General features: G+C 37.4%; 1 protein-coding gene and 1 long non-coding RNA gene across 2 annotated transcripts in view; one reads left to right on the top strand and one right to left on the bottom strand.

The window, feature by feature from the left end:
- LOC134541287 (uncharacterized) overlaps positions 1 to 13,572 on the bottom strand; it is a 36,121-nt gene extending 22,549 nt beyond the window's left edge. Inside the window, exon 1 of the long non-coding RNA XR_010076597.1 lies at positions 13,432 to 13,572. This is a non-coding gene — a long non-coding RNA (uncharacterized LOC134541287). The remainder of the gene's footprint in view (positions 1 to 13,431) is intronic.
- Positions 3,292 to 14,727, top strand: LOC134541285 (phytanoyl-CoA dioxygenase, peroxisomal-like). Its single transcript, XM_063384596.1, is given in 7 exon segments — positions 3,292 to 3,687; positions 5,230 to 5,425; positions 9,086 to 9,259; positions 11,320 to 11,493; positions 13,440 to 13,571; positions 14,542 to 14,580; positions 14,582 to 14,727. Coding segments are annotated over 6 exon segments (804 nt in total). The 5' UTR covers positions 3,292 to 3,687; position 5,230; the 3' UTR covers positions 14,672 to 14,727.
- Positions 14,728 to 15,842: the final 1,115 nt, after the last annotated feature.

Here is a 15,842-nt window from a genome sequence, read left to right as displayed (position 1 = left end):
ATACATCTCTGATAAAAAAATCTGTTCTCACAGTGATCCATCCGTCCACCATCCATTCGTCCATGTCCGTCCCATAACGAGCCGAGTGATTCACAAGGATCTGCACAGCCGTCAAAATTCAGTGCTGCCAACAGACTATAAATCTTAAATACTGGTTGATATTTATATGGTATAGATATATTATACTGATGATCATGACAGTTATAGCACTTAATAAATCATTCAATTCAATTTTTTTTCCGCTCTGATTTTATTAAAATATTATCAGTTGTTAAAAATATATGTTCAAATGTAAGTTAATAACATTTAACGGAAGCAGCTAAACACAGAGAAATATGCTAAAAAAAACCTTTTGACGTGATAACGTCTTATAAATCGATGAACGCCGGCTGCACGCACGAAAAATTGTCATGTTCCGCCTGAGCCGAGCGTGCAAGAACCGGCCCAACCACCGTGTGAGAAAATCTTCTATAATATCAAACAGGTTAAGGCGGGCTTTTTAAATAATTTTTCATGATAATATTTAAACACATTATATAAATTAAATTTGCAAAAACTGTAAATAATATTTGAAAAATAAAAAGTATGCAATTAATCGTCAATGTTTTCTTATGACGTTATCACGTAAAATTATCGTCCGTAAACCGACTTTACAGACAACCCTCATTTTTAAAGATGGTAAAGGCTACCGGCAATAGGTATCTTTCTAACATTTTGGATATTGTTTCATCCGTCCGTCCATCTGTCGAAAGTTTAAGCTTCGTAAGCTTTCAACGGACGGATGGATGGATTCTTCTGGGCCATCTGATTGGCTGCAGATGACGTGATTGACGGATGGACTTAAACACTTAACCACAACAAATATTTTAAAAATTGTATTCAATGGTATTTAAAGCCTATCTAGAAAACTTAGGAAAAGAAAAATAAAGGCAATGATGAGAAATTTTATTTTTACAGTTTTCTTTACTAATTGAAGGGTCTGCATCAAAAATGTTCTTGCTCCAAAGAAATTGATTTTGGAAATTTTTTTATAGATTCCTGGGTAAAACAATTCATTCTATTGTTTGGAGTACGCCATAACTATCTACCTATTGGTAAAACTAATAATTATGCATTTTTGAAACAGTTTTATCTTGTTATCCCCAAAACCTTACAAAAAGGATATAGATAATGAGGCAAAACCAACTACGATTTTTAAAACAAATGGACACATTCTTGCGAAGGGTATTTTATTTTTAACGGATGCAGGTTTTCCCAAGTATGCAACCACGCAACACAAACTTTGTTACTTCAAAACCCTTTAAAAAAAATCATTTCAAAATGCTGAGAGGGGATGTAAATCAAGTGGAAGGTACATTTTGTCGAATAGCTCCCAAAACTTAACGTATAAAAATGTTGATTTGAGCATTTGTATTTTATTGTTTAGCTCTAGGGGTCAGCAAGTACTTGCAAAATATTTTATATTCGTGAATAATATAATGTTCATTTCGACTTTTCAAAATTGTTTAGTCATTTTTTTTTAATTATTTGTTACCAATAAACAGGCCTACACATCATCAAACACATTCACAAAAAAAAGTTTTTGAAAAAAAATAAATTAAAATGTATGACAATGATTTATTAAGAAATTTAGATTTGAACTGCAATTTTATTCTCACATAATCAATGATTATATAAAATTATTAACAATTATTATTTTTTATGCATGTAACCAGACCAACTAAAGAACTATAAAACTTAAATATACTGGTTTAAAATAATGGATTGCCAGAATTTTTATTTAATTTTATTTATTTTACACCTCTTTGTAATGATTCCACGTATATTACTCTCTTTTTTTTTATTTTACTGTTGTCTTGAGGGGGGGAGTTTTGAATCGGCGTGCGTGCGTACCTTGGGAGCCATCATGTGGATGGGCTACTGACTCTGTCCCAGGGCCGTGACGTGACCCATGTGGAGCTAGGCTTGACTTCCCCCCCCCGCTCCGAGCGGCGGGCACGCTATGTTACTGCTCGTGGGGTCTTGAGGTGCCCCACACACCTCCGTCTCTGTGCTGGGAAACTCAACGTCGGGAATCAAGTGCAACGAGCCTGGTGAATATTGAGCTTCAATGGCGCCGATACGTATGCTCAAGACGCACACAATAAAACAACACACAGTCCATCTTTCATGCTGACCGGGACACCGCAGTGGCCCGGCCCGGAAAGTATAAGTCTGCCGATTAATCCAAAAACGCTCCGGGGAGCTTTAATTGATTAAGTTAAAACAGTCTGCCGCCGGGGGTGGGCCTCGAAGGTTGTTTAAAAAAATGGTTACGACGGCGGATGTTGACGGATCGGTTACGAGCGAAAGTTGAAGTCGACGAGGTGCTGAGGTGCGTCCTACCCCGCGCGGCGAACGGAAGAGACTGCCCCGGGCCCCGGGCCCCGGGTGTCATGGCCGCAGGAAGTGCTGAACTCACCGTTAGTACGTTAATATTAAAGACAGTTAAACATAACTATCAAAACCTTTTAAAAATTGCAAGTTAATTAAGATTTAAGGATTACATATTACAGATATTCAATAATTACATTATTGATGCGATAACGTCTAATAAATCAATTAACGCCGGCTGCACGCACAAAAAATTGTCCCATAACGCACATTGTCCCGTTATGCTGTGTCCCGTTACGCTCATTGTACGCTTGCGCCGCATCTGTCTCTCTTCCACTCGATTGGAACAACCATCGATTTGACTTTTTCGAGGCACATTAAACTTGAAACACTCCCATTCGTTTCCTACTTTTCCTATCATTGTCCTATCCTTAACAGAATAACACAGATCGGAAGAAGTTAAATAGCAAACATGTATAAAAGTTATAGTTAAAATAATCTCTTCGTTAAAGTAACAAACATATTTTAATTAATGAGTGCAAATAAAAGTAAATTTATCAATTAAATTGTAGATTACATTTCACACTTTCTTTGTATCCATACAAAATAGTGATAATTTAATAAAAATGATTCAATTTTATTCATAAAAGTATGCAATCTTTTCATCACTGTTTTGTTATAACGTTTTTACGTTAAACTATCGTCCGTAAACCGACTTTACAGACAACCAATTTTTTTAAAAAACATGCAGTCTCCACTGCTCCAGTTAGGGTGGGTGCTGAAAGGGTTCGCGTAGTGTGACTGTGACGGAACACGCGCACACAAGCACTTGTTGGCGGGAGGCTTGAAACAGAGGGGGTCGGCAGCGGCGTGAGGCACATCGGGTTTAGGGAGGGCGTAGTCCTGGTCAACATCACTGTAATTCGGATAAATTTTTCTTGGACTACTATAAAGTGCGAGAAAAAAAAATTTCACTCTATGTTAAAATTTGATCAGAAAAATTTTCAAATTTCATTAATGTCGTAGTATTTGATTCGAAGGAGAAAAAAAAAAAGCATTCGCTGAAGCCTAGTTAGCTCCCTGAAAAACGTAACTAACTCAAAACTTGTCGCTCGTGTTTACAAACTTGCTGTTGGTGACCCTGTCCCGTCGAACTTGTGGCAACAACACGATAACACTCGACGTGATTAAACTGGTCCGTGGTTCAAGGTCTCCGGAGTTCAACATTAGCTGTTTGTGTGCCAAGTTGTCAGCAACGGAGCAGTGTTGAAAACTGCAGCTCGGATAATTTACAAGTTTCCGTTCGGGAATCACGTAAGTTTGTAAAAAAAATTAATAATATCCATATTAGCAGCAATGCTAATAGTTTTTGCAGTCCTTCAATTGTTTTGTAGAAATTATAAAACATTAAAAATTAAATTACTCAAGTTACATAGCTTTTAAAAATCCTAAATATGACTAACACCTTACCATCAATAGAATTACGTAGAAGAATATGAGATGCAATATTTATTACAACAGTAGCAAAAGTTTATTGCGTTGGAATTGTTACCTCAATATGAATTAAAATGCCATCTTTTTTTTGTCAGAAATTCTATTTTACTTCTGTTCAACAAGCAAATTTAATTACACAGCTTATAACTTGTCCAAACATTTTTACGACTTCATCTGTTTATTTATTTTGATAGTAAAAATCTTCTGGTCAAAGATCTGAAATAATACTTAATCATAATAGTTAAAACAAATTTTGCATAATATTGACTAACAAAATTATTTGTAACCACTTGAAAGGTTTTTATATTCTTTCTATATGAAAGTGAATTCTTGTGTATGTGTTTTTTTAGTAGTTTTATGTGTGTGTCAGCTGTAATGTGATAGCATTGTTTTTACAAAAATTATTTTATAAGTTAAGGGTGTATCTCCTGTTATAGTTCATTATTTTAGAGTGACTGAACTTAAAAAAAAAAGTGAAAAAAATATGTAGGGCATACTTTTTGCATAATTAGCTGGCAACGTTTAAATTTTTAACCTTTTTTTGCAGTATGGATAACGAAAACCAAGTGGAACAAATAATTGAATTGGTATGGTTTAAAACTCTTTCAGAAAAAAAATATTTAATTTTATTTAGCATTTTAAAATCACTAAAATTCTGATGATTTTAAAAGGTCAGGTGAATTTAAGTAATTTTTTTCTGAAAGAATTAAACCATATCACTTAGCAACCAGTAATTGACTTTAAACCTAAAAAGTTATAGTTTCATATTCCATTTCATTCTCCTTATCCTGCATAAAAACTTTAACAATGCAAACTTTGCAAGCAAATTATGAAAAGTATGCAATATATGTATTTTTTTCATGTTGTGAAAGTCCAACTACTCAAAAAGTTGGCAAGTTTTTTTTTTTTACATTAAGACATTAGTACATTTTTCATACACAGAAATACTAAACAGATTTATTTTATTTGTTCCAAATTGTTAGACACACTTATCACAAATCATACATACATATATAGATGGTAGAGACAAAATGTCACCCACCCTCTTTAGATTCCATATTTTATTGCACTGTGCAAGAAGTGACGAATTAGAATAACTGAATGGGTTACACTCATTTAATTAACATCACACAAGTTTTCTTGAAATCCATCAGTGATTTTACAATTTATAAAGTATTTCACCATGTATGTAAAATTAATGAATTTAAGTAAGATATATATATGAGTTAGGTCAAATTAACCCAATCAAAAATAGTGTCAATGTTACTTAAAATGTTGCAAGAATACAAACAATATTTCATCAATTTCAACGAGCCATAAGCTTGCAGTTAATGCTGATGTAATTCACTTTCTCGTCCCCAGAATGCTGAAAAAGGAACAAGTACAATTCTACCGAGACAACGGCTTCATCAAACTGGAAAATGTCTTCTCGGACGCTGAATTCGAGGTCATATCTCGCGAGTACGACAAAGTATTTGAACGGAAGAAAAGCCAGAACCTGGAGGCGACTTGGAAAGGTGATATTGTACGGAAAGAAACCCAAAACAAAGAAGTTTCCGTAAGTCTGAATGAGATTTAATTATGGTTATTTACATTATTAACTTTCAAAACGTGTGATATTAGTGATGGGTCAGATCACAATTTTCTCGAATCCGAATATCAAATTTGAATCCCAACGAGTACGATTATTGTTTTCGAATCCAAATTTAGGTCTTAAGGTGCCAAAACAAAATAAATGTACAAGAAATTAAAAAATATTAACCGCTGTGTTGGAACATTTAAACCTTTAAATTTGTTATTCAACAGACATTGAAACTTTAATTAATATAATTCATGTTAAAAGTACGATATCTTGGGAAATGGTTACAGGACATGTATGTACGAAGGAAAATAAAAAAAATACCTAATACACTTCTGATGTTATCAGTTTTGAATTTTTTTCATTTACTGTACTTTATTTCCTCTAATATCATTCTTCAAATCTTTTTCCTCGAATACTAAAGACTTGATGGTATTCGAGGATTTTACTGGCCCATCCCTAATATTTATGGCTACTAACACGTGAAGTATTAATTTTATGGAGAGAGTGTCGGTTACAAAGTTGAAGTCGTTCTGGTCAGCAAAACAAACTCCAGCTGTATAAAGGCTGTTGCTATATTGTTTAATAGATTGAAAGGGACATAGCATGAAGAAGCATAAAAATGCCACCATGTGGAGAGAATGTTAACAGCACATAAGCAACGAATTAGCATTAAATTTCATTATAAGCAGAAAAATGTTTTACCATCCAGAAAATTGATCAACTTGGCAGAGTTTACCCAAAGTCCGCTCCTTAAGACCCGTTCTACATTGAAATGTAAACGTTAAAAAAAAATGGCAACCAATGAGATTGAATTTCACAGTTATGAAATATTAATTCAATTTAAAAAATAATAATAATAATTGAGCTTTGAGATCATAACATGGTCAAGTTTTACATACACAATAAATATAAACCACCAAATAACAAACAGAACACGGGATATTTTTGTATTTGAAACAATTTGTTACGTATTTAGAACATTACATAAACATGGCTACCACCACAGCCAAATACTCTGCTTCTATTGGTTGCGCGGAGGAACGTAAACAGAAGAGCCAGGCAATGCCGAGCTAATCCGTACGGATCCGTCTCTGCATGCATGCCATTGTCGGAACTCTGTCCCTTCAGTACCGTCTCCATTCGTGTGTCTGTGTTATCGTAGAACGGGCCTAACGCTTCACGTTCGTAGCTAATACTAAGATTTTCCGGCTATTAGAGTGAGTTGTGTTCTCAACACTACCACTGCTCAAGTTCGACCAAGTGGTATGACCCACCTTAATTGTGGAGTTCCTGTATTTTCTCGAGTATGAACATAAACATGAAAGGTGGACAAGAAAGCCAACTCTGCTTTGAATTCTAGTCCAGAACCATTGTTTAGTTGACCTGACATCTTATGTTATAGCAACTGCTACATTATTGTATAATGCGATAAATTTTTCTTTACGAAAAGTTACCTAAACTTAATTTCACAATTATGTATATACTGTGCTGTAATTTTTCTAAACATGTACTATACATATTTTACATTGTACAATCCTTTGAACCAAAAATAAATAAATTTTAAAAAATGAAGGAAATTTTGCACAAGCAACATATACTTGAACCAGGCGGGATTTTGTGTTCACTATCCGGAAGATCTTACCACTGAGACAAAATTTTAATGAATATGATAATATTATACCATTATTATATAACAACCTAAATGTAAAATCATTTATTAAAAAATTATTTAAGCATAAATAAATATAGCAATTATAGTATTTTTAATATTGTTTACGAATTTCAACATAATCACTTTTCCATAAATATTGTTGTTTTTACGTTCTATGCTTATGTATTTGTGCTTTTTCTATTATAATCATGTAATCCTATGTTCATCAATTTTTTGTCTGTATTTGTCCTTGATGATTTTCCTGTCCTTTGTGTATGTTGTTCCCCTTTCAAAAATTTCCCAACTGTTGGTGAGCATGTTACAAAAAAAAAGTAAATAAATAAGCATATTAGTATGTAAGTAAGTAAATAAAAAAGCAAGTACAGTCAAACGTCAATAATCAAATTTATCACAATTTTTGTATACGTAATTTCTAAATCAAATTCAAATAAAATTAAAAAATTTTTCTTGTTTATTATGTTGATAGCACACCGAAAAAAAAATAGAGTATGCTCCAAGAAAACTTGCACACTATTTTACAAAGCACATATGTAATTATTTTATGGATTGTAAAATACAATTTTAGGATGGCTATACCTGGAGCTTAAAAAATATATATATATATATCTTAATATATATAAATCTCGTGTCACAATGTTTGTCCTCAATGGACTCCTAAACCACTTAACCGATTATAATAAAATTCGCACACCATGTGCAGTTCGATCCAACTTGAGAGATAGGATAGTTTTTATTTCGATTAATGGTCTTAATAATTTATAATTAATAATAAACTGATTATCCATGTTGATTGGTGTTATGCCCGGGAAACAATGGGTACTTCGTCTCCATGACAACGTTGCGTGCTCGAGTCGGGAAACCATCGGTGCTATTCGTTTTTTCTTTGGTACATTACAAAGCAATGTATTAAGTTTTTGTCAAAATTAATTAATTTTCATTTTATTTCATTTATTATAACTGTAAATAAGAGATTTGGTCTCATTTCCTCCCCCATTAATACAACCGTGCGAAGCCGGGTCGGGCAGCTAGTGTGTGTATATATATATATATACACACACACACACACACACACACATATATACATACATACATACATATATATATACACACATATATATATATAAAAAAAGTCTGTTAATGAATTGTACTGTATTATGAAGCACTGTAAATCCTACGTGATTTCTAGGGACTTTGAAAACACTTTGCATTAATGAAAGTCGCGTTAACGGGATTTTTGACGTGATAACGTCTCATAAATCGATGAACGGCGGCTGCACACACGAAAAAGCATGACTCATTGTCACGTTCTGCCTGAGCCGAGCGAGCAAGAACCCCGGCCAACCACCGTGCGAGAAAATCTTCTATAATATCGAACAGGTTAAGGCGGGCTTTTCAAAAGCAGCAAAAATTTTAAAAATTTTGATGACGTAACACGTAAAATTATCGTCTGTAAACCGACTTTACAGATTACAGACACAACCCCCTTTTTTTTTATTAACGAGGTTACACTGTAATTTAACCCTTTCCTGCCTAGAAATTAAAAAAAAAAAAATTGAATTTTGTAATTTTTATTTCATTTTTATATTTAAGCAGGCATAAAAGGAGACCATTATTTTTTCCAATTTTTCTTATTTATATTTAATATATATTTTTTAATGATGGGACTTTTAAGTCCTGGCAGGCATTTATCATATGTCCAGCTCAACGTACAAAAAAAGAAGGGGCGCTCCAGACTGGTGCATGCGCTGCCGTTTCAGTGCTGCAACCTCTCTCGGCCGTCAATCGAACTTCTTCGACAGCTGGCGGAGGTCCCGACGGGCAGCGTGTGGTTTTCAAACATGCACACACACTATTTCTATGGGGGCTTCGAACATTGTGGGACTCACAAGTCCCGCCAGGCAGGTAAGGGTTAATGAATGAACGGTCGCACAGATGGTTTTTGACGCTTCGCATTTTCCCTGAAGGTTCTGTCCATCCACAACCTGCAGTACCACTCGTCCGTCTTCACGGACGTCATCACGCACCGGCGGCTGCTGGACGCCGTGCAGGACGCCACGGGCATGAGTGACATCCTGCTGCACCACACCAAGGCCCACGTCAAGCCCCCGGAGAAGGGGGCGCCCTTCCCCATGCACCAGGTGGGCCAACCGCTAGGCACGCCATCCGTCCGTCGCGGTAAGCGTGGCGAGGATCTCACGACGGTCGTCTGCTCCTTGCCACCAGGGGCGAAACAACTAAATTTCCAAACGGGGGGGCAATATATACCTTTTTATAAAGAATCATAAATCCCCCCCCCCCCTATTGAAGCGGGGGGGTCCGGGGGTCCATCCCCCCCGGGGAAATTTTTGTATTTCAAGGTGGAAAATGGTGCTATTTAAGCAGTTTTATCATCTAAAAAATTGATTACACAGCACTTTCTTTGCCCCCGTTTGCCCCCACTTCATGGTTCCAGTAATGGAGGGGGGCAAAATACCCTTGCCCCCCCCCCTGTCCCCTGTTGTTGCGCCCCTGCTTGCCGCGTATCCCAAGTTCATCCCTTGATCCTGATGGCGTGATCGTGTGTACAGAGTTGCACTGTTGACATCGTCCCGGGCTGCGCCCTTCTGGGCCTGATGTGCCGCCACCTCCCCCCCTCACACGCTGCGAGCCCCCTCCTTCCACCACCACCCGCCGAAGTGTGTGTGTGCGCCGAGGTGACGTCAGTGCCCCGCTCCCGAGAGTTGCCGAGCGAGGATGAACGGGCAGTGAGTCGCGAGCGCTGCGAGAGGAAGGAGCTCCACGCAGCTGTCGTCATATTTCGGAGCATTTCAGCGCTACAGGGGGGAAACGGGCCTCGCCACACACGGGCTACACAGAGTAGCCGGGTCCACACGCCCATTATTCAAGTGGTGGCGCCCTAAGCTTCGACGGACACGTCAAACCCCATTGCGGTAGCACCGTTAAGTAATGAGACTAGGTCTGGTAGAAAGAATTTTTTGATCCGATCGGTACATATTGTTAAAATAATTCTACAAAATAGTCTCTTTGAACGTCGATACACCGTTGCCAACGTGATTCCCCGAGCTGCAAATACTCCCCGCCGTAACCTCTTTCAGAGACTCTGTGACAGCCCGTTGGACGGCGGGAACATCTTCGAAAATGTGACCTTTCGTGATTCTATCTGAGCTTCGGGAACAGTAAGAAGTCTGTCCGGCTCACATCCGGGTTTAACGGTGACTGTGGCAAGGTTGCCACCCCTGTCCGGGCACAAAGGCGTTGTGGGCTGGAGCGTTGTCGAGGTGGAGCTTCCAGCAATCTGCCATCTCCGGTCGTTTCCGTTTGATGCCTCTGTGCAGGCGCGCAAGGACTTCTTTGTAGAAAATGGCGTTGACGGTTTGTCCCGGAGTTGAAAATTCTTTGTGGACCATCCTAACACTTGTCAAAAAAAGACAACGAACGTTGTCTTTGCCTTGGACTTCGACATTCTGGCTTTCTTGGGGCGTGGGGACTCCGAGATGTGCCACTCCGAACTCTGGTGGTTTGTTTCGGGGTCGTACTGGAACACCCATGATATATCGCCTGTTTCTACATTGTCTAGGAAGTCCGGTTCACTTTCTAACTGCGCCAACATCTCACTGTAAACATCAACTCGTCATTGTTTTTGTTCAAGACTCAAAACTTCTGGCACCAATCTCGCACAAACCTTCCGCATGTTCAAATTTTCAGAAATAATTTTGTGAACTGTTGTTTTGCACGTGTTTAGTCATTGGCGATTAATCATACACTAAAATGACGATCGGAGTCCAGGAGATTTTTGTTTACCGTGGCCAGATTTTCGTCCGAACCACTCGTTGAAGGGCGTTCAGATTTCCTGCGTGTTTTCAAATGTCTCCCGTCCTTTCTCGAACTCACTGAACCAACGGAAAACCTGGGCCCTTGACAGGATTTCTTCTTTGTAAGCTAAGCCTCAGACATCGTACTGATATAATACCAAAATCATTTCCTTACTTACATTTGATGTAGAGATGATGTCATATTACACATTTAAAAAACAAAGTTTTTATGTTTTCACTTCTGTTGACAGTCCCCAAGACTTGCTATTTTTTTTTTCTTTTTCAAATTGATGCTGCTGAAAACTAGCTCTTTGGTACTTGGCAGTTTGCCATTTGCTGGCGGGCAGCGTGCAATTTGCGAGTGGAACGCCTCTTCTTCCCCGCAGGACTACCACTACTTCCCGTTCAAGAAGCACTCGATGGTGGCGGTGTTCATCCACATGGACGACACCACGCCGGAGAACGGGGGGCTGGCCGTGTACCCGGGCTCCCACAAGCTGGGCCCGCTCGAGGACAAGGGAACGGAAATCGACGGCATGAAGTACCACTACGTCGACCAGGTAAAACTCCACTCGGCAAAAACGTGACGTGCAAAACAAATAATTTTTTTTTTTTTTTCATTTTGCTGTACTGTCTAGCAATGGTGCACGCAACTACAGAATTTCATAGAAATTAGAGCATTGTCGAAAAACAGTTTTTTAGTATAAAAAAAAAAATGGGTGCGTGTACTTATGTACGCGCGTGAAAAGTTATACTTCTTTTTGGCATCATTAAAAAATAGTTTTTAATTGCATGCAAATAATTAATTACAATAAAAAAATAAAAAGGGCTGGAAAAAGATAGTCAACACAGTCAATAAAGTTCAATTTAAATTTGAAAAAATTAATAAATAAAATTTAGAGGATAATAAATATATGTGACATAATTTGTGCTAAATGTTATAAGATTCTTAGTTTTAAATATTTATTATTGATTATTTAATATTTTAAAAGAAAATAAATAAATTTAAAAATAAATTCAAAAATTTAATTTAAGTTTATTAATTTTTTAAATATTTATTATTTTCTTAATTTAATATTCACTTTTCATTTTGACGTGACGTCTAATAAATCGATGAACGCCGGCTGCACGCACGAATAATTCTCAAAGGTAGCGTTAAACGTTTAACGCAACCTTGTTGGAAGTCGCATTAGAAGTATAACTTCAAAAAAATTATTTTGAAACAACTTTGAAAAAGGCTGTTAGTTTCCGGTTGTATTTTTTTTTTTGTGCTGCTATCTGCGGCAAGCCTCAGGCAAGGAATTCTAGCGGCGGACGCAGAAAGTACGTGTGAGATTCTCATCCAGAAATTTTTGTTACTTGAAAAGTGAAATTTTTTTATTTATCAGAATATTTATGACACTCGACATCATTTCAAAGAATTCTATGTTAAATTTTGTGTCTGAGTCTCCTATTACAAGTTTGTTTGCGTCATAAATTAAAATTAAAATTAAAATTCCTTCATTTAATAGCCGTAACCCACCTTTTTTGTGCACACTCTTAAATACTAATGATATTATATATAGACTTGTTAATAATTTCAATATGTATGTTAATCACTTACAACCTTACAACCTACCACAGAGAAAAAAATTGTAAAAAAAAATTATTTTTTCGGCATCCAAAGATTAATTATCTTTGTGGTACTTACCTTAGTTATGTAGTATTTCAATTTTACATACCAATTGTAATTTTTAATTAATCTAAAAATTCTATATATATATATATATATATATATATACATGTGTGTTAATTTAACCATGTTACTCTCATGAAACTATTTGTTAGTTTAAGTAATTAATGGAATATAAGCATTCATTCATATGGATATATGCATGTTGTATTGTCTTGTCTTGTCTTTTGTTTTGTCCTACTATTTTATATGTTCTTATAATTGTTTTGTTCTAGTTTTTGTTCTGTTACTGTGTTTGTTTCGTACTTGTCCTACATGTTGTGCCCACCGTTGGAGCAGGGGCGCAACAACTAAATTTCCAAAGGGCGGGGGGTGGGGAAATATACCTTTTTATAAAGAATCATCGATCCCCCCCTATTGAAGAGGGGGGGGGGGGGGGGGGGGTTCCGCGGGGGTCCTCCTCCGGGAAAAAATTTTTATTTCAAGGTGGAAAATGGTGCTATTTAAGCAGTTTTTATTATCTATAAAAAATTGATTACACAGCACTTTCTTTGCCCCCCCGTTTGCCCCCCACATCAAGGTTTCAGAGAGGGGGCGGGGGGGGGGGGAGGCAAAATATCATTGCCCCCCCCCCCCTGTTGTTGCACCCCTGCGTTGGAGCCTTGTGCTGGTGTGGCATGTTACAAATTAAATAAATAAAATAAATAAATAAATAAATAAAATAAACAGCATGAGAACACATGTTACTGTGTTCAGATGTTTCCACATCACCAGCAAGTACTGAAAGACTCACACCTCGCACACTTTTTTAATTTCTTCTGTTTACCTCCGCAGGAAAGATTTCCCCTGAGCAAGGCGACCCCGGTGCTGGCCAGGAAGGGAGACGTGCTGATATTCTCCTACCTCCTCGTACACGGCAGTTACATCAACTCCTCGGAAAAGGAACGAAGAATGCTCCTCATTCAGGTGAGACCGCCTGAAATTTTCAAAATGAGGGCAGGGGAACAAGGAATGTACCTACGCAGAAATTCATTTCCACAAGTGGGGAGGAAGGGGGGTGATAGAACCACTTTTTTTTTTTTTTTCGCAGTTTGCCTTCAATTGCCTTCCCATTTATTGGTGGTAATGATAGTTTTTTTTTGTTTTTTTTGAGGATTTGGGGGGGTTGGGTGGTGATAGAATTTTTTTTTTCGCAGTTTGCTTTCAATTTTATTCCCATTTATTGGTAGTAATATTTTTTTTTTTTTAGGAATTAGGGGGGGGGGGGGGGGCGTGATAGAACCACTTTTTTTTTTCGCAGTTTGCTTTCAAATTTCTTTCCATTTATTGGTGGTAATGATAGATTTATATATATATATATATATATATATATATATATATATATATATATATATATATATAAATATATAGGTTTTTGGGGTTGGGGGATGTATTATATTCATTTCCATTCCCTCTTCCTTCCCTTTGTGCACCCCTGCAGGGAACTGAAAATAATCAGGTGGAGTAGGCCTCGACGATGAATAGGGGGAAAAAAAAGAAATAGTTTAAACACGATTACAAGAACGGATGTTGACCCCACCCCGGGTGGCAGTTGAGAGGGACCGGCTGTGGTACAGGCGTGGCGGCGGTGGGAAGCTGTGGCCTTACCGTTAGGTCCTTCACAATTACAACACGGAACAAAGTATTTTTTGTTTAAGTGAAAACTTCTATGGGAAGGTTTGGATAGCGAGTAAATTCATATAGGCTAAGTCGTCATCGACATGGTCACGTGACGTGTTAACGACAACACTACATCTGTTCCTATTAGTGTAACTTATTGCGCTTTTAAATCTTAAGCATACGATTACTGTGCAGTAAAAAATGAGTATAAAATATATATTGATGTAGCCCACGTTCTCCGCGGCGAAAAGTGACCGGTGTGTGTTTTTCCCCTCAGCTGATGTCCGCCGACGACGAGCCGTTGTCGCAGACGAACAAGTACCCCGGCGCAAGGCCTGGTCCTGCGAGGGGAAAACGTCGGCAAGGACGCCAGACATGCCATGCGCTTCGACAACAAGGGAGAATGATCGTGACCGTTCCACGGTCGTCAAGCTATACCCCCCCCCCCCCCCCCCCCCCCCCAACCTACAATGCCACACGATGGACGTGGTCGGCGAAGCGACAAAACTTTCTTGCTCAAAACTACGGTGTTGTCATCTCTGAAAAATTAATGAAAATTTGTACACAGTTCTTGTCCCTTGTATCGTCATCAAACGGCAAAAAAAAAAAATTAAAATAAATAAAGTTGGCTCTGAAGATAAGTGTTCAACAATTGAGGATTTGATCGACTCAAAAAAATTTTTTTTTAACCCTTCCGGATTGCTGTCGCAATAAAAATTTAGCCTGTGTTGAAGACACGTATAGATTAGTTGTTGGTTCGCGTTATGATTTCGTTACAGAGGTGACTTGCCTTTTTATTTTAACTTGTGTTGGAATTTGGAAAAAGTTTGCATTTGAGGTCTGTCTTATTGTAATGTTCTTTGAAATAAATCAATTGCGATCCAGCGTCCACTTTAACTTGATTGCATCACGATTTTGCTGAAGCATAATCGTACTGAATGTGTGTGGTGATCGGTTTATTGAAGTTTTTATTGACAATAGCCTGCTGTCATTTCTCTCTTAGGGAAAGGGATGGGTAAAAAATTAAAAAAAAAAAAAACAGGGAAGGGAAATGAATTTTTCCTTGTATTTTTGACGTGATAAAGTCTTATAAATCAATGAACGCTGGCTGCACGCAGGAAAAAACATGACTCATTGTCACGTTCCTCCTGAGCCGAGCGTGCAAGAACCGGCCAACCACCGTGCGAGAGAAAATCTTCTATATAATATCAAACAGGTTAAGGCAGGCTTTTTAAAAGCAGCAATTTAAAAAAAATTTGATTTATTTGTCCAATTTTGTCATTTCAAATGAACAATTTATTGACAGTGATTTGATTTCGGTTTATTTCTATAACTAATTGTTCGTGATTTATATTTAAACAAATTATTTACATTAAAATTGCAAAAACTGTAAATAATTTTTGAAAATTAAAAAAGTATGCAATTTTTTATCAATGTTTTCTTATGACGTTATCACGTAAAATTATAGTCCGTAAACCGACTTTACAGACAATCCCCATTTTTTTTTAATAGAGCTAAGGCGTTGGGGGTGGGGGAAGGGGGGTGTGGGAGGGAGGAAAGGCCATAAACGATGAAGAG

Source organism: Bacillus rossius, chromosome 18 (genome assembly GCF_032445375.1).
Source record: "Bacillus rossius redtenbacheri isolate Brsri chromosome 18, Brsri_v3, whole genome shotgun sequence".
Lineage (NCBI taxonomy): Eukaryota > Metazoa > Arthropoda > Insecta > Phasmatodea > Bacillidae > Bacillus > Bacillus rossius.
The sequence above is the reverse complement of the archived record's forward strand: the minus strand, read 5'-3'. Positions and strand labels throughout refer to the sequence as shown.